Source organism: Talpa occidentalis, unplaced genomic scaffold (genome assembly GCF_014898055.3).
Source record: "Talpa occidentalis isolate TD23 unplaced genomic scaffold, MPIMG_talOcc4v2.1, whole genome shotgun sequence".
Taxonomy (NCBI): Eukaryota; Metazoa; Chordata; class Mammalia; order Eulipotyphla; family Talpidae; genus Talpa; species Talpa occidentalis.
Window position 1 is genome coordinate 152,708,829 of NW_026555331.1, and position 23,264 is coordinate 152,732,092.

The following is a 23,264-nucleotide window of genomic DNA, read 5'->3' on the forward strand; positions in this document are numbered from 1 at the left end:
TAAGAGGAAGGGGGTGGGGGAGCAGAGGGAGCAGAGGGAGCAAGGACAAGTTATCTGCATGTCGCAACCCCCTGCCTGTGGGGACTTACACATGGGAGAGGCAGCCAGGAACACTCAGTTGTGATTTGCTATAAATAATATGACTGATATAAAGATAAGGATGTTTCAATAAGTGTTAAGTTTTATACTGACTCAAGGAGCTGCTCCCCCTCCCCACCACACTTCCAGGTGACTGACAGCCCAGAGTGGAGACTCCATCCTCCCTGGCGCACAGCACAGTGTCTGCTTTACAGGGTTGCTTTGTCGTCGGTGTTTTGTTTTAGGCCTGTGGCGCCACCGTGAGCCACGGTCCAGTGACAGACGGTAGAGATGATGCAAAGATGACCGAGAATGTAGGTGTATACAAAATATGCTAATGTGTAGTTATACAAAATAGTGGAGACATAAAGCTGCGCTATTTTGAAGTCTTAAATGATGTGTGAATTGGTATAAAGAGGCATCAATAATAAGTCACTAACGATTCTTTAAAACATCAACACAAGTTGAGGCCTCCCTCGTGGCACAAGGTGTTATTATGAAGCTGCCCACAGCCACTGCAACACAAGTTTGGTCCCCAGCCAGGGAGCTACCCACATGGCGCAGCAGACCTCTCCTGACTCACCTGCTGCTCCCCCCAGCAGCGTACTTTGGTCAGTCTGCCTGTTCTGTTCCCCACTCTGCCTCTGGGAAATACTCTCACCCCCACATACACACCTCTGGCCTGTACCCCAGCTCTTGTGTGCATAAATAAATCTTTTTTCAAAAAAGTTTGAAAACAAAAAACCAAAACCTAGTGGTTCAAAGGAAGAATCACTTATTTTAATGAATCCCATGTGGACGGGTCTGGGGCAGGGAGGGCTCATCGTTGCTCTCTCAGCCTCATGGGCCCTCGGGCAGCTAGAACGTCCACGTCCCTGTTCCTCACTTGTGCTGCAGATGGAAGGTCAGCCTGGATGGGCCAGTGGGTGGACCTCCTGTCCATGGAGGGCTCTCGGTGGTGCTGTGCGCTTGCTCACCACATGGTGGCCAGTCCAAGGGCGAGCACCCAAGGGAGCAGGGGGCAGGTTCTGGCTCCACTTGGGAAGTCCCTGGGGCTGCGTCAGCCACCTGCTGTCCATCCACGTCAGGCAGGGAACACAGACCCCACCGCTCAATGGCAGGGAACAAGGTCAGGGTGCAGGGACAAGGAAGACAGGACACACTGCCACGGCCTCACGTGGGGACGCACGTACCGCATTAGCGTCACCACAGACTGGGAAGGAAGCTGAGGCTGACATTACTCCCAAAACCCGTCCCATACTCCTGACAGTTTATCCTTGACCCAATTGACAAAATTCACAATGTCGTCCAGCACACCGTCCTTAGCTTCATCCCTTGCATGTTTGCTCTGCTCTTCCCATTGCCTCTGCAGCGCTTCGATTTTCCTTTCCCTGTCTTCCCTTGGTTTATCAGCATCTTCCTTTTCTACCTGTTTAATTTTTTTATCTCTGTGCTCTGTGTACTTTTGCTTCAACTTCTCCTCCTTTTCTTTGAGCTTTTTCTCCATCTCCTCATAGATGTTGTTAGAGAAGTACAGCCCTCCGTTGCTCTGCACCATCTTCTCTATCAGCCCCACCAGCTCCTGCACCTGAGCCTCCTTCTCGGCCGCCCCAGCGCTGTTGTTGAAGGCGCAGCAGCGGCCCCCACACTCGAAGACCATGCTTTTTTAGCAGCACTGGTGCCTCTGCTACAAACTCACTCAGGCTACTGTCCCCCAAATCTTCCTTGCGCGTGAACAAGAGGATCATGTGCTTCATGGCGGTATCCCCGAAGACGCTCTTGATCAACTTGATGGTTTTCTGCTCCTCCTCCGTCTGGCGGATGAGCGGCACCACCATGAGGATGGCGTGGGGCCCTGGGGCCGAGTGCAGGACGCACTTGCTGATCTCCAGACAGGTGGTGTCCAGGGTCTCCTTGGTGTCAAAGAGCCCCGGGGTGTCCACCACATGAAGGCTCCTCCCCTGCCATCCCCGGGATTCTGCCTGGCACGTCTTGGTAACAGCGTGGGCTGCAATTTTAGATTTAAAAGCATTCTTCCCCAGGAGGGTGTTTCCTGTGGCACTTTTCCCACTGCCGGTTTTCCCCACGAGCACGATCCTCAGCGCGTTGTCCTCACTGTGAGCCATGGACACGGGGTCGGTCCTGGAGGGAAATGTCAGGAGAGAGTCAGGGGCTCTGTAAGAAAGGGCGCGTCCTGACTAGTGGGGTTTATCCTAAGAACCGAAGGGTGAGGTGGGGCTGGGGGAGCTCAAGTGAGAAACATGGTTCATGGAACCTGGGAAGAGCCATTCTCTCCCAGTCACCCGCAGGAGAGCAGCAGAACATGCTTCTGGTCTTTCTCCCTCTACCCAGCACCAGAGCCGGTGGACACGCTCTCACTCCCAGACCGCGTTGTGGGGGGGGGCGCGGTCAGCGCCGGGAGAAGCAGCCAGGACAGGCCGGGGAGGGGACAACACAGGGGGCGGCGGCGACTCACCCGGGGGGCTCCGCAGGGGGCTGCACACAGGGGCGGGGAGACCGGGCAGGACACTGCACCCCAAGCCGCACAGGCCCGAGGGGGGCGCCCCTGCAGGGGTGGGGCCCACGGGGAGGCCAGGCTGGCAGGGAGGGCAGCCCCCGCCCCTCACGCTCCCCGGGACCCCGCGGGAGGGTCCACATGTCACCCCTAGAAGCGACGCCCCGCGATGCCGCAGGAGACAGGCCCGTGCCCCCCAAGCCTGAGCTGGGGGGACTTTCCCAAATTTACCCCAAAACACAGATGCGACCCGGGCCCGAGGGGGACACCTGGACTTGGGGTTTGCGGCTCAGACCGTGAGGCGCCGGGGCCGCACCCCGCCTTCCTGACAGCGGCCACAGCTGGAGAGAGGGAACCCCGCGGCATTTCTGGGGTTCCGGAGATCCCAAAAGAAGACGCAGGACAAGCGCCACCGCGCGGTCAGGACGTGAAGACGCGTCAGGGAGGGGGCGCCAGGGGGGGACCTCCGGGCTGCGGGCCCCCCACTTGCTCCCCCCGAGGACCGTGGCCCAGAGGAAGGGTCTCCGGGCAAACCCCGCGTCCCCCGCAGACAGTGCCCGGCAGGTGCGGGCTCCGCCCGGGCCCGGGGCCCCCCCCCGCAGGTCCTCGCATTTCAGGGGGACAGAGGCCTCGCGCCCCGAAACCGCGGCTCCTTCCCGCAGCCCAGGGCGGAGGTGGGGCCCAGGGCTTGTGGGGGAGGGTGAGAGAGAGAACGAGGGGTCAGACCCCGCAGCAAGGGCGTTTCCTCTCCCTCTCTCTCCCTCTCCCTGTCTCTGAGGAGGACAGGCTGGGGGTGGGTGGGGGGCAGAACCCGGGTTTCTTTAGAGTCACTGTATTTCGTATTTTGATTTTAGAATGATGTAAATATTGTACATTACAACAAGATTATATTGAAAATTCCTTCTTAAAAATGAAAGGAAACAAGGAACAGAACCGTGTGCCTGAGAACATCACAGAAAGAACAGACGAGAGAAACTCCAAGTGATTCAAAACACATGAATTGCATGAAAACCTCCAGCAATTGTGGAAAAGAACCAAATCACCTTTAAGCTCTTTTTATAATTCACCACTAGTACTGTCGGTGTGATCCTGAAGTTGTGTGTATCCGTGACTGTGCACACCACACACACACACACACACACACACACACACAATCTATTGGAAAGGTCTAGAACAGGACACACCCCACAGCTGGGCACCCTTTATTGCTTAGAGTCCAGCCTCCGGGGCCATCTTCCAGCAAGAGGAACTTGGGGTTCTCCCAGGAATGCCTGACTGACAGCCGGGTAAGGAAAGGCACAAAGTGATGACCTGGGATCGTCTTACTAGATTTTTTTGGCCTCTTGATTCAAATGAAATAAACTGTAAATGAACGATGAGATGAACAATTAAATCTAAACTGACGTGTGGCCTCGCTCCAGGAAATCTCTTAGTTTCCTGACAAATCTCCCCCCCAGCCCAGCCCCCGCCGGTGCTCTCCTCCATGGTCCCCCCACAACACTCATACTCTGGAGGCGCATCACCACACCCACGGCCCTTTTGGCCTCACCTTCTCTGCAGACGGATGAGTCTCGAGTTCTCCGGAGAGCCCTGAGCTGCTGCTTCTGCTGCCAGTGGGGACAAGTGTGTCCTCCTTGTGGAGCCCTGAGCCCTGGGCCACAAGCACAGGAAGCTCAGGTGGGCGGAGCCAGCGATGGGGGTTTGCCTTTGCAGAGAAAAAGGAAACTTTTCCCTGTCACTGGACTGGCCCTGCAGATAGCCCGGCTCACACCTGTCCCTCCATGCACCTGTTCTGCTGCTGGTTCCCAGACCCTGGGTCATACAGCCAGGATGCCCGTGGTCGTGGCCCATGTGCCCAGTCCAGGCTGTGCTGGCCTCTGCCCTGAGACATCAGACCGTTCCTGGTTGAGGCCTGGGCTCCAGCAGATGGAGTGTCCATGGCTGCCAGCTCAGGACTCACCCAGCCCCCAAACTTCAGCCATCCCATGGGGTGACTCTGTGCCATAGACACTCACCTCCTCCAAGATCACCCCACCCCCAACACCCACATCCCATGCCCGATTGCTGTGGGGGTAACAGGCCTGACCTCTGCCCCATTTGGGCCCCTCTTAGTCCCCAGCTCATGCTCGGGTGACAAGTGTGTCACTGTGGTTTGTTACCTGGGGAGCCCTGGGTGACCCCCTGAAGCACATCTGACCTTCCTACCCGAGCGGAGGGGACGCCGGGGGTCCGCGGGAGGAGGGCTGCAGAAGCGGCTGCAATGAGGTGTGGGGCGTGGGGCTGGGGACTCCCTGGTGGCGGTGTCCTGGGATGGTCAGTCCCCCCGGAGTCGCTGTCCTTACAGTTGTAAATGCAAACGTCCCTCTCCAGGATAGAAGGAAATAATGCAGGGGCCTTGTCGAAAATCCTCATTAGAGGAAATTCAAAGGCCCACTTAGGACTTTTTCAAATATGGAGTTTTCCTTTCCAGCTCTGGGTTTTTTGATCGAAATATAATCTACATGGAGAAAGGGGGCATCTGTGTTCACAGTCACTGCACTGGCACTGGCACTCGGACACAGGGAGCCTTGCCAGCACCCCGGAAGTCCCTGTGCCCTCCAGGGTGACCTCTAGCTGAGGCTTGTGGCGTAGATTACTTTGTTGTTTTTGATTTTTATATTGATAGAATCATACAACATATATTCTATCATAACTGCCTTTTTTCTTACCATTTGCTTTGAGATTTATCCATATTACAACTATGGCCATAAATTATTCATTCTCATTGCAATAGACTACTTCACTGTGTGACTGTGACCCGATTTATAACTTATAAAACCAACTCATTTGTTCTGAACTATGTTGCTTTCATTTGAAAACATTTTCCAGTTATTTTATTACTTATTTATTTAAAATAATCAATACAACTCTTTGTTGATTTTGTTTTCCAGCTTTATCAATATAATTGGTAAGTAAAAATTACACATACTAAAGGTACACAATTTGATGACTTGGTAAGGGCGTACATTGGGTGGTATTTACTACAACCAAGCTAATTACATATCTATTACCTCACGTAGTCACCATTTTCTTTTCTCTGCTTGTTTGTGGGGAGAACACTGCTATTTTATGGATATTTACTAGTGCTTGTTGTTCTAAGCAGCACTACTGCAAATGTCGCAGGCATTTCTTTCAGTGAACACGTGCACCAGCTTCTGTTGGGCTCCCCCTCGCGGTGCAGTAGCTGGACACTGACTATTGAGATGGGAGCTTTCCTAGCCACTACCAGGATTGTCCCAGGTGGTTTGACCTGCTTTTATTTTCCCTTAGTACCATGTGAAAGTTCTGCTTGTTCCACATCCTGACAATCTTGTTCAAATTTTCTTCAGGTGGATTTTTTTTTCCACATAATTTTTAAAAGATTTATTTATTTGTGCATACAAGAACTGGAGGTGTAAGCCAGAGGTGCACAGGGTGAGAGGATTCACCAGAGACAGAGTGGGGAGCAGAACAGGCTGATCTACTGAAATCCACTGCTGAGGGGAGCAGCAGGGAGGCAGGAGAGGTCTGCTGCACCATGTGGGTAGCTCCCTGGCTGGCTGGGGATCAAATACAGTGCGGCAGTGGCCAGTGATAGCTTGATAGTGTTGTCTTTAGCCCCTGTGCCACCAGGGAGGCCCATTTTTTACATAATGTTAAAGGTTATTCTTAGGTATTTTATTTCTGGTTATTTAAAAAAGTACAATTTGTATCTACTTGGCTACTGTTTTGTTAGTCAATTATTGTACTTTTTATTTAATTTTGCATTCATCAACTTGGAAATGATCTCGTTTTATAGTAGTTTATCAGTGCATTCTCTTTATTTCCCCAGATATAAGATCATAGCATCTACCAATAATGATAATCTGACAACCACCTTTTCATTTTTCATATGTGCACTTTACTTCTTGGTGCTGATCACGATCCTGAAAGACACAATCCCAAACCCCTGATCCCGAAGGTCAAATCCTAAAATCCAAAATCCCAGAGATCATAGTCCTGAGAGATCAAAATGTTGAATCCTGACGGCCTCCATCAGACGCCGCTCCAGACGCAGGCGCAGCAGGTGTTCGCTCAGATCAAGCCCTTTCCAAAAGGCCAAAATATTTTGCTTCAAAATTAAGCCATGTCTCCTCTGCGTTCAGCCCTCTGGACACCCTCCATTAATTCCCTCCTCAGGGCGTGGGGGTGATAGTCTCGGCCCCAGTGGACACACAGTACCCAGTGCCAGCTGCCTGGTGAGTGCCCGTGTGGGGGTGAGAGGTGTGTGTTTGTGTGTTGTGTGTGTGAGTTGCGTTGGGAGTGGTTGATGTGAGTCGGGTGTACGGCATGTTTGTATTTGTGTATTTGTGTTTCTGTGCACGGATGTGTTTGTGCCTGTTACATGTGTGTGTTTGTGTGTTGCGTATGTGTGTGCGCATGTGAATGCGTGTGTGGTGGGTGTGAGTGTACCTGTGTGTTTGGTGAGTGTGATGCTGTATGTTGCGTCTATGTGTCATATTTATGTGTTAGTTGTGCTCATAGGTTCATGTGTGTGTCTGTGTGAGTGTGTGTTGTCACCCGCTGTGTATGTGTTAGGGTGAACAGAGGGTGCCCTGCCCACCTGTCTGAGGGGAGTCGCTGCTCCATCCTGGGGACGTGATGGGCAGGTGGGACGTGACGGGCAGGTGGGACAAGAAATTAGAAATCCTGGCCTTGCTAAAGGCAGTAGCTCTACCATCAGCTGTTGCCGTGATGCATTGTCCTGGCCACCAGAAGGGTGGGTCTGACATGGCAAAGGGCAACAGGGCAGCTGATCGACTGGCTAAGGCCGCTGCCCGTTCTGCTCTCCAGGGTGCACTCATCCCTCTTGTGGACCTGACTCAGGATGCTCCTGAATACACCGAGCGGGATGAGGAGAGAGCTCGTGCATGGGGATTTACAGAGTTTGACCCCAGCTCCACTTGGAGAGTAAACTCCCATGGGACGATACTCCTCCCGGAGGCCCTGGTGTATCCAGTGCCAAAACACCTGCATGAAGGATCTCACTATGGGAGAGATGACCCGTTAGAAACTGTGCCCATATTTGAAGGGCCCATATTTACATAAAACAGCACAATGGATCACCCAAGGTTGTAAAATATGTGCCAGAAATAACCCCAAGACCCACCCTAAGGCCATTGGGGTTCAATATCAGGGCAAGCACCTTTTTGAGGACTGGCAGATGACTTTACGCAAATGCCTAGGACAACAGGCAATTTCAAATACCTGCTGGTTTTGTGGACACGTTCTCGGGATGGGTGGAAGCATTTCCCACAAAGACAGAAGAGGCTTCCAAGGTGGCAAAACAGCTGCTGAAGGAGAGAATCCCTCACTTTGGGCTGCCCTACTCCATCCAGAGTAACTATGGGCCAGCATTCGCCTCTGATGTTACTCACGCAGTGAGCAGTGTGTTACAGATCAGCTGGAAGTTGCACGCTGCTTGGAGGCCACAGTCCTCTGGACAAATGGAAAAAATGAACCACACCTTTAAAGAAAACCTTGGCAAAACTGTGCCAAGAAACACAACTTCGTTGGGACCAAGCACCATCCCTTGCCCCTCCTCCGGGTAAGAGTGGCACCTAGAAGTGGGCTGTAATTAAGCCTCTTTGAAATTGTGTTCGGAAGACCCTTCCAGGCCTCCGTTCTGAAAGCCACTCTGGAAACAGAACAAGGTTGCCGGATCACACAATATGTGAAATATCCAGGAGGTTCTGGCAGTGATCCACAGCTTTGCAGTCTCAAGGATCTCTGTGTCTCCTAATTGACCATTACATCCCTGCAGACCTGGAGATCAGGTCTCACTCGAGACTTGGCAGAGTGGGGATGCCCCAAAATCAGCTGTCAGGAAAATGGACCTGTCCATATGACGTTTTGCTAAGTACACATACTTCTTTAAAACTTGCAGGCATAGGGGTCTCCCAGGTGGCACAGCGGGTTGAGCGCAGTGCTGTGAAGCTGTCCCCAGCCTCTGCAGCGCGGGTTCGATCCCTGGCCGGCCAGCGAGGTACCCCCTGCCCCTCCACTGCCCTTCTTTGTCTCCTTGGCCTCTTCTTCACACCCAGAGGTGTGAGGCGACCACGAGCGCTGTTCTTTCCCGCCCCTCTCTGGTGGTTGCAGCTCACGCCTGCCAGCTCCAGAGCTGAGCTCATGCCTGCCAGCTCTGTGGCTGTCAGCTTTTGCCCGTCAGCTTTACCCACAAGCCCCCACTCCCTCACAACTAGGTCTCTTTTCTTCAGAGAGAAGTATGAAGGCAGTAACTTTGGCCTCTTATCCTTGATTTGGTCTCCACTGCTTTACTGAGGGTCCCAGACTTAAGGTAAACATGTGTAATTTGGTCTTATTTGGACGAGATCGGGCCCGTTCAGGGTGGTATGGCCGTAGACAATTTGGTCTTATTGGAAAGGTTTATTTGTATATTTTTTTCATTCAGAATCCTGGAGAGGAAAAAGGTCTTTGCAACCTTGGATACAGCTGCTAACACTTAGGTCAGACATTACCAGGTCTTTCTTGGTGGCCCTCCAGATTTAGGGGAGTCATCCAAATTTGGCAGGGTTTCTAGACCTTCCCCCAAGCCTCTGGCAATGTGAGTGAGTTAGGCTGAACAAGCTGCCTCTGCTCACTGCTCCCTGCCTCACTTGCTGGGGGTCAGAGGTTATGGGTGAAGGTGGCTTTACCTGACACCAGACCAGCCTGTGGGGCTCTCGACAACCCCTGTCAAGAATGACAAGAGGACTCAGATGATGATCAGAAGGCCAAGGTGTCAGATATACTGTCAAAGACAGGGCAAGAGACAGAGAGCCAGGAGGACCCCCTCAAAGAGGCTCCCGCTGGAGATGGGGTCTGGAGTACAGAGGGTTTGGGTGCTCGGGGTCCATTGCACTGACGTCATCTAATCTGGCTTCGGGTCTAGTGTCTGGGCTTCAGTTCCCCTTTTTCCAACCCCCAGGCAACCTATGGGCTGAAAGATGCACAGGGAACACAGTGAGGGAACATGTCAATTAACCCTCAGTGAGGTTCCTTGGGGATCCCAGAAACGCAGAGTCCGCATCCATGATGGACTAGCTCGGGCCTGGTTGGAGGGGGTGAGCCCCGAGGAAGTTATGAACCCAGCCGTGAGTGACCCTGCTGTACAGAACCACCCAGTCACTCCCTCCCTCCCCCTGGGCTCACTGACACCAGCCAGGCGGTTCCTGGTCCTCAATTTCCTTGTCCCGCCACCGTGCGCCCCACAACTGTGAAGATAGCTCAGAGGACGCCATAACCTGGTTAACGATTAAAGCAAAGATGAAAAGCTGCAGGGGCACAGTGTAACAGTCGGCTCAATATTGAGCCGAAGATTGAGGGGCTCAGGGTCGCCTGAGCCTCAACACCTGGGGGTGAAGGTTGAGCGGCTGTGTCCGGGCCCGGCCTTCCCGGCACGCGGGTCCTGCCTCCCTTCAGGGCTCCGAGGGGGTCTCCCGGGGCCGGCTCAGTGTTTGCCCGTCAGGTCCCTCTCCGGCGAGGGCCTGGCCCTGCGGCACCCCCAGCCCGGAGCTTGGGGGAGCGCAGCCCCCCGCGCCACCTGCTCCCGCACGTCAGAAACTGTCTCCTGACGGCCCTGCCGGGCCCAGCCCCCGAGCAAAACCTGCGAAGGCGGCGCTGGTGACACCCCAAGGGCACGCGGAGAAGCGCGTAGGCCGTGGGGCCAGGGAGGCTGGCGGCCCTGCCCTCCCGCCCCCTGCAGGAGGCTCGCGGGCCCAGAGGCAAGGAGTGCGGCCGCCGGTAGAGACGAGCGGACCCCAGAAGCCCTCCTGGCCCCCGGCGAGAGGCCGCCTGCGGCTACACAGTCACCCCCGCACCACGTCTCCTCCCGCAGCCGCCTGGAGACCAGCTGCGCTGCGGGGCTCGGGGCGGCGCGTGAGCAGGACCCCACGCGGCCTGTCTCCTGGAGGCGAACCCCCCGGGTTCTGGGGGGGCCTCTGCGGCACTGGGCCCCGAAGCGCCGTCCCAGAGTCCAGGGCATTTGCTGCGCCCCCAGGCCCTGTGTCCCCACGGGGCCAGCTCGATCCCCAGCTGCTCCCCGGCCACCGGAGGAGGGTCCCACATGGCGCGCAGACCTCTCCTGCCGCCCGCTGCTCCCCTCAGCAGTGTCCTTCGGTCCTTCTGCCTGCTCTGCTCCCCGCTCTGGCTCTGGTGGATTCTCTCACCCTCTTGCGCTTCTGACTGTACCCAGTTCATGTATAAACAAAACAAACAAACAAATAAATAAATAACACATGCCTCTATTAAAAAAAAAAAATAAAAGGTTGGAAACACCCCAGGAAGGAGGCGGCTGCCAGGGGGACCAACCCTGTGCTTAAGGGTTGGAACTTCCGGTCCCACCTGTGACCCCTGGGAAGGCGCAGGGGCTGGAAGTCGCATCAATTGTCCGTGGCCAGGGAGTGGGTGAGTCGTGCCTATGAGGTGAGGCCTCCAGGAAAACGCAGAAGAGGCTTCCGAGAGCTTCAGGGTAGGTGAACACGTTGGAGGTTGTGGAGAGTGGCGTGTCTGCAGAGGACGGGGGAGCTGCACGCCTTTCCCCTGCCTTGCGCTACACATCTCGCCCTACCCTGCTCCTGAGTAGCATAAACTTGTGGTCTAGTGAAAATGGGGCTTGTGACTCCTGTGCTGCTGTCCCAACAAAGTGATGAAGGGAGGAGGGTGTCCTGGGAGCCTCTGCTCTGCAGCAGTTGACGGGAAGCACAGCGATCATCAGGGCTTGGGTGGGCACCTGAAGTCCCGGGGGAGGGAGCTGTGGGGACCGCCTGTGCAGCCCGTTGTCAGGAGGCCCGGTGGTAACTGGGACTTGTGGCCAGTATTGAGGTGGACGGTGGGAGGCTGTGGGTGTAGCGTGCAAGGGTCCTTTCAAGTGAGACAAGAACAGGACGCTTGATGGTCCTGGGGCAGTGCCGATGGGCTTTGCGCCCTGGGGCTGATCAGTGGGCGCCTTGTTAATAAGATTAGAGCCAGGGGTGGGAGTCGGGTGTGTGCTCATCCTCCCTAAAGCCCTGAACCCAGTGCTCAGTTTGATCCACCCTTCTCTGTCAGCACAGAGGCAGGACCCTGCTCTTGGGGGGACCCAGCATCCTACAGCCTGCTCCACGACTCCTGTTTCTCTTCTTCGGTGCTGTTGGCCAGTGCCTCTCACGAATAGCAACACAAGAATAATAAATGAAATGTTAGCAAAGAGACGCTTTTGTGAAGAATAGGGGAATTGAAACAAGAAGGGAAATACGATTCAGTACTTAGCTAGCTATTAATTAACAACAGATTGTTTCCTAAAGTACCTTTACACAAAAATCAGTACCTTTTCATTGTGAAAACCCGGGAGGGATTAAGCCTGGGGGATAATTTTTATCAGTCTCTGTCTCTCTCTCTCTCTCTCTCTCTCTCTCTCTCTCACACACACACACACACACACACAAAGATACCTATTATACGTTAGCATAGCCCAGCACCTCACGTAGTCATGTAGAAACACCGAAGGCCTACCCAGCAACAAGACAAGTGTGCCCGTTTACTGCCAGTCGGTATTAAGGTGGAGGCCACGGCCAGTGCAACGAGACAAGAGAAAGTGTTCCAGGGCAACCACGTGTGAGATGGGGGGCCTGACTGTGGGTCCTCACCCGCGCACTGAAAAGTTTCTTGCAATGAGGCTCAGCTGCAGGCACACACGCCAAGGGTATAAAGGGTTTACTTATAGGAAGGGGCCGTGAAGAGAGGAATAACCCAGGGAGAAAGAGGGAGCGATAACTTAGTGAGCGCGTCCACCAGGTCCGCTGGGCTGGGTTCCCGACAGCACCCGAAGGCCGGCGGATAAACCAAGAACCCCCAACGCCCACAGTCTGGTTATACCAAGCCCGGCTGCTCAACTCCACCCTGAGATCCCAGCACCCTGCCCCCGGCGGCGATGACATGGGGGGACTTGCCGTCCTGGTGGCCTGGATCTCTCTGGGCTGGGGAGGGGGTGGGGCCCAGAAAACCTGCTTGTGGAGTTCGTTGCGGACATCCTCTCTGCTCAGCAAAAACCAGCAGGGGCATGAGGACAGAGAAGTGACAAATTGCGGTGCATGTGCAAGATGCGACATTACTCAGAACAAAGAGAAAAGTCTCCTGACACCCCCAGCTTGGGCGACTCCCCAGATTGTTGGGCCAAGTGCGTGAAGCCCGGCTCCCAGGGGCTTTGTTTAATCACCTCTAACTAGATTGCGCTCTCTGTGTGAAATCTGCCGCAAAGGGCCCTGACTGTGGATGCGAATGTGGGATGAACAAGTGACCCCCACGCAGGAGAGCAGGGCGCGTGCTCACTCGGCTGCTGTATTGATCACAGCGCACGTCACCCCCATGGCGCTTCTGTCTGCTCTGCACCCCGGAGGAGAACGGGCAGCACTGGTCTCGGCGCCTCTCCCGGGGTGGCTCAGCTCCTCGCTGCTCCCGAGAAGGAGCACTTTACTTTGCCTCTGCCACAGCACTAAGCGAGCACAAGTGATGAGGGTTTGAGAGTGCGGAGTCTTGGGGTCACTCCGGGAAAGGTGTCACCAGAGTTCCCGTTTCGGCGGCTCGCGGCAAGCTTCTCCACCAGGCAGAGGCGGTGGTGAAAGTCAAAGAGCAGGTTTATTAGCAAATAAGGGATAGGCCAGTAAGAGACACCTGCAGAGACACCAGGGGCAGGAAGACCCGCCCCGGAAGGGACAGGTTTGCTAAGAGAGGCCTACGTGGTCGCAGGCGGGCGGCCTTGGCAGGTCACGGCAGGCAGGAGGCCGCTGCCCTGGAGGGAGAGAGCTGGTGAAAAGAGGCACCTGCACAGGCACAGGCGGGCAGGGGTGGTGCTGCCCCGAGCCTGTGTGGAGACTGCAGGGATAGAGTCCCTTTCTCTTTGGGAGACACGGGCCTCCGTGGAGGGGCTGCTTGTTGCCGCTGTTGAGTACCAGGCAAAACTAGACAGGGACCAGAGATTCCAGGGTGGGCCCAATCTCCACATCTTTCCCCTCAGGCCTGTGCTCCACTCCCTGGCAGTCTGATCCCGCTCAGGTCCTGTGCCTTGTGGTAAAGGCACTGGCGCCTAAGGGGCTGACCTCTGTAGCCGGGTTAATGGTCATGGTGGTTTCCTCTGCCCCCGCCTCTTCGTGTGAGTCGCTTCTCGTCTTGGGGTACCCCCTTTCCTCTCTTTCTCTTCTTGTCCTCTGTCCAAGGGGAAGAAAAATTGAGCATATTGGAGAGACTCTTATGACCACAGCAGTTAAGGACGATGATTTCAGAGCAAGCGTGCATTTACTTTTCCCTGGGAACACTTGTGATTCTGTTATAGGGCAGCCCCAATGTTGAACGGGTTCCTGGCTGTGGGTCCTCACCCGCGCGCTTACAAGGGACTTATGAATACTCCACTGCAGGACACACAAAAGGTTAATACAAGGTTTATTTACAAGGGAAACGGAAATAAGGAAAATGCACAACTCAGGGAGAAAATAGGGAAATAAAGTCTTCAATGTGTCCTACCCGATCTGCCGACCTGGAAACCCAAAAAGCACTCTCAGAGCTGGCTAGATGCTGCAAGCTGGCGGAGAGCCAAAATGGGGGACCCCCAAAGCCCACGTGTCTGCCTTTATACCAACCTGGCTGCTGAACCCCACCCTCAGGTCCCAGCCACCTTCCCTTGGGTGGTGATGGGATTTGGAGTTCCCAGTGTCTTTGGCTTTGGCCTGGAGTGGGGGTGGAGTCCACAAAGCCTGTATGGAATTAGCTTTAGGACATCATTTTTCCCCCTAACAGTTCTTCGCTTCAACAATTGCCAACACAATGCTGGTATACCATACAATGCAAAATTCACCTCTAGAATCTGGGCAAAACTCCAGCGATGAGAACAGTGGGCACAGACAGGGTCTCACGTGACCCACTCTTTCTAAGGGAATCGTATGCTTCTTTGTGTGTTGGTTGGCTTATCCTTGAGCCACTAACAACCCTTATTAAAGGTACAGTTTAGACTCACTGGTGTTTTGTGGAAATCAGAGAGATGTAAATGTCCTGTTTTGTGTGAAAGGGCTTGGGGCCCAGAGAAGCCAGGTTCCACATGGCAGAGCAGGGAGAGCTGACACCAGTGACATGGTGGGACACGGGGTGAGCCTGGAGAAGCTCCAGGAGTGACTAGGCCAGGGGGAGACCTGGAACAGAAAAGTGGAACAGGGAAAAGAATAGGGATTGTAATTTTTGCTACCCAGACGTAAGTGGGGTTTGGGTCCTGGGAAAATCAGCATTTTTGGAAACATTTTTGGAAACATGGCTTAAATATAATTTCCATCAGAACATAATAAGCAAACCTAAGTGCCGGCAGCCAACTCCGGGCAAACTATCGTGTCAGGGGTTCCTGTAAGGACGAGACCGTGTGGACTAACTTGAGGGATTAAGGGGAAGGGGAGTGAGGAGTCACAAACACTTGATCAGGGTGCAGACATCCTCCTGCTGAGGGTCTCAGCAGCCCTTTATTTATACATTTCTAGCAAACCCGGAGAGTGCATCAGCACATGTATTAGAGCAGGAAGAGAACAATCATCACATCTTTCTCTAGAACAACCAGGGGTTCATTTGCCCTTCAGCAGAGGTCGTGACATTCTTTATTTTGAAGGAGGCACAGTTGCTAAACAAAGGTGTTCTTAGGATGGTCATCAATCTTAAACAATTATTTTGTTACTAGCTAAAACTTATGTTGTAACAGGGTGGTCCCCAGGAAAGGGGGAGGTTCCAGGTTCCCTGCCCCACCCAAGGGAGGGTGGAGCTGAGCAGGGAGAGAAGGGGATGTAGAAGAGATTGAGGAAGGAAGCAGGATGGAGCCAAAAGGAGACCTGGAGGAGGCTCATGGAGCTTAGAGACACGTGAAGAAACTGCGCTTGTCTTTTGGTCATGGACTGGGTGACACAGATGTGGGTGAGACCCGTGGGGAGGTGACAGTGGCAGCTTTTATCTTGATGTTGATTTTGCTCTTTTCCTTCTGGGCTTGTCTGGTTGTTTCTGACCCTTTTCTGTGGGTCCCCACTGGAAGATGCTTTAGACTTGGGGCAGGCTTTGGGGCCTTGCTCTGGGCCGATCCCATATGGATGGACTTTTACCCACGAGGGGACGGGTCACTTTGGGTGCTTCATTTAGAAACTAGATTCTTTGTCTTTCCTGTATTGTTTCCTAGTTGTATTAAAGTTCCTTCCCATTAAAGTCTCATATGTTTTGTGTTGATGCGGCCGATGGCAGAACCCATTTAGAATAGGCAGGTTTGCGGGGTTTGGGCTGCCTCTCTCCTTGTCCTATAACAGATTTGGCACCCCACATTGGGCGCCAGCTGTTATAGGGCAGCCCCGATATTGAATGGGTTGCCTGGCTGTGGGTCCTCACCCGCGCGCTTACAAGGGACTTATGAATACTCCACTGCAGGCACACACGAAAGGTTAATAAAAGGTTTATTCACAACGGAAAAGGAAAGACGGAAAATGTACAACTCAGGGAGAAAATAGGGAAATAAAGTCTTCAATGTGTCCTACCTGATCCGCGACCTGGAAACCCAGTCACTCTCAGAGCTGGCTGGATGCTGCGGGCTGGCGGAGAGCCAAAATGGGGGACCCCTCCAAAGCCCACGTGTCTGGCTTTATACCAACCTGGCTGCTTAACCCCACCCTCAGGTCCCAGCCACCTTCCCTTGGGTGGTGACGGGATTTGGAGTTCCCAGTGTCCTGATGGCTTTGGCCTGGGGTGGGGATGGAGTCCACAAAGCCTGCATGCAATCAGCTTTAGGACAGCCTTTTCCCCTAACAATGTCAGCATCGGGCACCTCCGTGTCGAAGATGCCAGGCGTGTCCACCACCACCACTTCGCCCCCGCGCCAGGGGCTGCTCTCTCTCTCCCCCCGGGGCCGCCCCACTCCGCTGCGCTCCCCTCGGGCGCTGGAGGCCAGTTCGCGGGCAGCTGCGGCTCAGGCCTGGGCCAGCGGGACCCCAGTCGTGGGCTGGCGCGGGGCGCGGGCCAGGGCTCCGGGGCTGGGATCGGGGAGCCGGGGGCGCGGCTGGGGCTGGGCGGGGCGGCCGGGCGGGGCTGAGTCCTCCCTCCCGCGGCCGCGGCTCCTCAGGCGGGGCGGGTCGGGGGCCCCTGGAAGGCCGCGCGGGGGGCCCCGGGGACACTGCGTCAAGGTCATGGGGGAGCCCCCATGTGCTGCGTCACGGGGTCGCGCGGCTCCCGCCCTCCGGGGTCGCCTGGAGCAGCTCAGCTCCCTTGGGGCTCAGGCCACCCTGCGGGGCTGCTGCGCAGAACCGGGGTGACGAGGGCTGCACATGACCCGCGGCCCCAGGCGCACCCCGCGTTGCCCCCTGGGCCAGGAGCCCCGACGGCGCTGAGCCGGGGCCTGGTCTCCCCCCGACTTGCTCCCTCTCCAGGGTGGGCCTCGCCCCACAGGGTCCCCTGCAGACGGCCTGTGAGGACAGACGGGGCGCTGAACCCACACCGCAGCCTCCCCAGACCCTCTTAGCCCTGCGGGGTCGGGACCTCCTCTTGGGAAACTGACTCCTCACCCCAGGACTCTGGGTGTCTAACTGGGAAAAAGGAGCCTCCCTGGTGGCACAAGTGGTTATGTCTGGGCACTATGAAGCTATCTGTGGCCCCTGAGCACGAGTTCGACCCCCGGCCAGGGAGCTACCCACATGGCACAGCAGACCTCTCCTGCCTCCCCGCTGCTCCCCTCAGCAGTGTACTTCAGTCAGTCTGCCTGTTCTGCTCCCCATTCTTTCTCTGGTGATTCCTCTCACCTCCCACACCTCTGGCCTATACCCCAGCTCTTGTATGCATAAATAAATCTTTTTTTAAAAAAGTCTAACAAATTGGGAAATACCACCAAGGGCAGTTTGTTCATCCCTCGATTAGCAAAACTTTCACCATGAAGTGTAGAAGAAGGGGATTAACTATAGAACTTTGCAGCCAGAGAAAGATCCACTACAATTTTTCCCCATGATTGATATTTTTAAAATATTTCTCCAGGCTATTGAGTGGACTGAAGGGACGGGTGGAAGCAGAGAGGCCAGTCAGGAGACTGCTGAGATGTGGGGTGGGGGGGCTGGGGGGGGGAGCCTGGATTAGAATGAGGGTCTTCAAGACGGAGAAAAATGAAATTTGCAGATTTAGCCAAAAGAACCAGCCGACCAGTGAAACGTGGAGAGAAAAGGGAAGCGAGGAATCAAGTGTGACCCACATCTTTGGTCCGATGACCTGGACGACGTGACGGTGTCTCTAAGGCAAAGCGGAGCTGGTAGCGGGTCTATGGTGCTGGTGGCACGGGTGTGAGTGTGGGCGTCACCGTGGAGACAGCAGCTTCCACAGAGGAGCCTCGTGCAGGGCCCGTCTCGCTCAGGGGCGGCGCGGCCGGGGGCACCCCCATACAGACCCGCGCATCTGGGTTGGCAGTGGCCTCGCGCGGGTGCTGTGTGCCCTGAGCAGTCCCGAGAGATTTCCACATCACACACACTTCACAGAGACTGAGAGGGTCACTGAGACGAGGAGGAGCTGGAGAGGGTCGTTTTTCAGTCTCAGGCCCCGTTCTCTGGACACGGGCTCAGCTGCTGACTCTGCAGCTCTGATGTGAACAGTCAATTTCCCAGGAAGGGGATGGATATTCCCCTGCGAACCAAAGACAGAATAACTGCAGTGTAAGGTTTCAATGCAGTGGACACGTGGAACAGGAGATTCCGCATCCCTAGAGTTGCTGGCCACAGAACCGGCCCCTGCTGAGAGGCCTCCACAGAGCTAACCCCTGCGCTGGGAAGAGAAAAGTGGAAATGCCTTTGTAATGGCTCAGGTGGGTCTGCTGACCCTCAGGCTCCAGCTGATCCAGGGCTCTAAGGATGCTTTCCCGTCAGGGTCGTGACGGAAACTGCAGATAAAGAAACATCAAATAAGATCTCATCACGTGTGGGTGCCACACATTGGGAGCCTCCCGGTAAAGATGCGGTGGAGACCATGTCATGGGCCAGAGGCCAGAGTCTTCGGCTTCTTCTTGCCCTGAGTTTTTTTTTTAAAGATTTATCTATTTATCCACACAAGCACTGAGTACAGTCTGAGGCGCTGGAGGGCGAGAGGATCCACCAAAGCCAGAGCGGGGAGCAGAACAGGCAGACTGACGAAGTACACTGCCGAGGGGAGCAGCAGGCGGCAGGAGAGGTCTGCGCGCCATGTGGGACCCTCGCCGGGTGGCCGGGGAATGGAACTGGTGCTGCAGAGGCTGCGGGCAGCTTCGCAACCCAACGCTCAACCACTGCGCCACCGGGGAGGCCCCTTGCCCTGAGTTTGGTGCAGATAGTCACAGCCTGAGGCCTGTGAGCTCTGTGAATGGACCCGGAGGCAGCTTCTGGCCACCAGGGAGAGGACTCTGGCCGCCTGTGGAATGAAAAAAGGAACCAGGACAGGCCCTGCCTGGTCCCCGCAGGTCAGGGGAGGGGACACTGTCTTCAGTGTGTTTCCTGTTTTGAAATGTGGAAATAATAGCAGGAAGTGGTCTGATGGATGCCGGGCTCCCAGTGTCCTCACACCCGGGCGGTCGACCCTCCATTCTGGTGGCGAGGAGGCCTGGAGACGCCCTGACCTGCATTGAACAAGCACCCACCCCTCCTGCCAGTCAGAGGGGACGGCTGGGGGCCCAGGGGCTGGATCTGCACAGGCTGGCATCTGCTGTTGCCTTTCCAGTGTGCCCATAGCGGGGCAGACCAGGGCAGAGCACAGTGGCCATGACGGAGACAGCAGGGGGACGCTTGAGGAAATGAGCTCAGAAAATTCCCCCAAATAGCAAAAGGGGCTGTGGACTCAGGGCTTCAGGAATGGGGCTTGAGCCAGTTGACCAGGTCTCGGGAGCAGGACATCCCGTGCTCAGCAGCCTCTGGGCAGGCGGCTCCCCCAGCACAAACTGCATTTCCTCGAAATTACTCAAGTATTTGGAAATTAAATACACACTTCTAATTCACAAGTAAACAAGGACGTCACAAAGAAAACAAAGTATTTTAAACGGAATGATCATGAAAACAGATAGACCAAAAATTGTGTAATAGAAACACACAGAGAAACTGCATGGCTTTGCATCCTTACTTAGAGAAGAATAAATAATAGTGCGCCGGGTACTGTCGAGACTCTGGATCCTGTTGTCTCCTGAAGAATGTTGAATTTGTTCCAGCAGCACTTCAGTTACTGGCAGAACACGATGACCTTGGGAAGGCCTGTAGTGACACGTCACTCGCAAGCATCCTTCCTCTATATCTGCCTGTGCTTGGTACTTCCCATGACATTCAAAATGGTAGTTTTGAAATTATTGCTTTGTGTTTTCTTCATCATTCACTAATGCCATTCCAGGGGGACTGGGAGTCAGAAACCATCCTTTGACTTCTAACAGTTGCTTTTGTTGTAGAGCAACCCCGATACAAAACGGGGTGCCTGACTGTGGGTCCTCACCCGCGCGCTTAAAAGGACTTCTCAATGCTCTACTGCAGGCACACGCGAAAGGTTAATAAAAGGTTTATTTACAAGGGAAGGGGAAATGAGGAAATGTACAGCTCTGGGAGAAAAGTGGGAGACAAAGTTTTAGATGAGTCCTGCCCGATCCGCCGATCTGGAATCCCAAAATGGCGCTCTCAGAGTTCGCCGCCAGCCAGGAGCGGTGAAGCCAGGAGGCGAGCGATCGCGAGCCAGAGAGAGCCCCAGGCCCACGTGTTTGGTTTTTTATATCCAACCTGGCTGCCCAACTCCACCCTCAGGTCCCAGCCACCCTCCCTTGGTGGTGATGGGATTTGTCTTTCCCAGAGTCTTGATGGCTTTAGTCTGGAGTGGGGGTGGAGTCCACAAAGCCTGTATGGGATTAGCTCAGGACATCCTTTCCCCCTAACAATTGGTTAGTTCTAGGCTGTCTCACTTAATTTGCTACTGAGTAGGGGATCTTCACATTCCTTATCTAACAGGTTTGTCTTTCCCCATTTGTTATGCTTATAGCTTTATCTTTATGGCCTAGTCCTCTGGGTGAGCATCTCTACATTGAAGTTAAACAGCTGCCCTTTTAAGTTGTCCATAAATTAAACCACTCTCCATTTCTCTAGTCTCTACCTCCCATTACCACCTGAAGGAAACCAGGACTAGCATTAACAATGTTGTCCTTGGTCCTGGGATGTTTGTTTTTCCTAGTGGAATTGGTTACTTTCCCTGGGTTGTCCTTATCTCTGAAGCCTCCCTAAATTCTTCAGAGGTCTCCTCCTGCACTGTCCCTAAAACTGCATAATTCCTAGCTTGCCCTGTGTCTCAGGATTAACTCAGGATATCACATCATTTCCCCCTAACACTTTGACCCAGCAAGGAGCAAACAACCCTGCACTCACTCGCTCCTCAAACACCCCAAATCCCTGGCTTTCCTGCTTTGCTCCAGAGTAGAGATGATTTTTCTAAAATAATACATTCTATAGTTCACCAACAGTAGATATTAAATTTCATCCATTTTGAAGTTCACTAGAATAGTTGACAGCTTTGATCAAGACAACCCTCCCTCCTCACTGCACCTCAGTCCACCATCCTATGGGCATACAGACTGTGGGGTTCCTGGAAGTCTGGAAAGGGCCTTCCCCATTCTCGAGAGCTGGGGTGGTAGCAGCACTGATCTCTCCTCCTGAAATGTTGGGGGAAGCAGCTTCTCTGACTCTTATAGTAAGGACAGAAGCACTATTTTGATATAAACACAGAAAATTTCTTTCAAATTTTTAATAAATGACATGTTTTGAGTGTCTTGTGTCTCGAGTGGATGGGTGTCACTGGTTAAATGCCCGTATGACCTATTTTGATATTAACAAGTAAAGCTGAAGCAGTAACACCTAAAGGACACCTGTCTTCTTATCCTAATGGAAATGCAAAGGATTTAGCTTTACTTCACCATCACAGACCTTGAGTTTGTCCACTTAGGCACAAGGTGACCTTGATTCACTTAACCTTGAAGTATTTGCCAATTCCCGAAAAATTCATGTGTAAATGTAGGAGAATTCCAACAGCCAACACCAGTCAGGTTGTTTTTTGAAAATGAAACAAGTGATTTTACCTTTCACACAAAGAGGAAAGACCTGAGGGAAGGCTGAGGGGGAATCAGCTTGCCACAGCTTAGTCCACACCACAGTCACCCCATCACTGCTTTATTCACAGGAGCAGAACAGCAGAGACAGGAACAGAATCCAAAATCCTGACAAGGAATGACAAGGACATGAAAATTGAATACAGTTTAGTGGGAAGTGGGTTGCTGATGAAGTCCATGGTTCAGGCTGTCCTGAGACGGCGGCTGTCTTAAGATCACACCGAGACAAGTCTGTGTGTTGCCTTCAGATTTTTTTTTCTGAGCTTTTTAGCAAAACAAATGTTTTCTTAAGTCTTTCGTAGAAGTCCACTGCTGTTGCGTCGGGCAACACCACACTGACAGACACGGGCGTCATGGAGCAGGCTACATGATGCAGGATGCTGCTGAGAACAAGATCCTGGCCGTTTTTATTAATAGAATGGTCACAGAGCATCAGCTACGTGTTAGGAGGACAAGGAGAAGAGGATGGTGACACTCAGGAATGTCATCTAGGGCTTGGGGGGACAGGAGTCTGCTGACCATGTTATCAGCTTGATGACCAAGTGTTGTCATCAAAACTAGACCCCAGACCCCTGGCCATGGTCCTAATCTTATCAACAAGGCACTCCATTGGTCAGCTTCTGGGGTCCCTTGTCATACATCAGTCCTTGGCCCCCCGGGTATTCCTGGTCATACCTCTTGATGCACACCCTTCCCAGAGTGACCAGCCTTCTGCTCTTGGTTGATATGAAAGGAGCCTTGTAAGGTTTGGCTCAAAGGACTGTGACTGGACAGTTCTGACCTTTGCACAGGAATGCAGAACTGCAGGTAACCATAATGGTCGCTGAAAAGGCCGCTTAACTCTAGCAGACTCACATACTGCCCTGGGGCCTGAGGGTGGCCTGGCCATCAGCTGGAGGCCTGAGGTGACAGGGTCTGAGGAGAAGGCTCTGCAGCCCACAGGTGAGCATGGGGCAGATCTGAGGCTGTGTCCTGGGGCTCCAGTTTATTCCCCAGACGTCACCCCACCTCCACTTCCCCCAGAAAACATGGCTCGAGACCTTGTGCTTGAAGAAACCAAGGAGAGCAAGCAGTAGGCATGTTCCCCATTTCCTCTCATCATTGCACCCTGAAGGTCAGGCTCCCCATGCGCATCTGGACCCCAGGAAACTGAGCTGCATCAGGGGTGGGTCAGCCTCCACCTGCAGTTGGAGGGCACTGGCAGACCAGAACCAGAGCAGGCCCTATCTGCTCCCTCCTGTTCCCTCCGCACCTCTGCTGAGTCCTGTCCACGGGAGCACCCTCTGACAGACACCCACGCTGCAGGGTGCTCCCCATTAACCAGGCGGTGCTCCAGGATGTTCAAGTCATTCATCTACCTCCCTTGCAGGCCTTCTCCTCTCTGCCTCCCTCCATACTCGCCCCCAGATAGCTCCCTGGGGGACTCACGCACCAGACACCCACCCAAGGCTTCTCCCACCAGCAAGGGGGAAGGGAAGGGGCTGAGGCAGGGCTAAAAAGGTC

General features: G+C 54.1%; 1 protein-coding gene across 1 annotated transcript; it reads right to left on the reverse strand.

Annotated features, from left to right (window-relative positions):
• Positions 1-856: 856 nt before the first annotated feature.
• On the reverse strand, positions 857-4,236 carry LOC119248739 (GTPase IMAP family member 7-like). Its single transcript, XM_037515617.1, is given in 3 exon segments — positions 857-1,744; positions 1,746-2,220; positions 4,143-4,236. Coding segments are annotated over 2 exon segments (888 nt in total). The 5' UTR covers positions 2,205-2,220; positions 4,143-4,236; the 3' UTR covers positions 857-1,315.
• Positions 4,237-23,264: the final 19,028 nt, after the last annotated feature.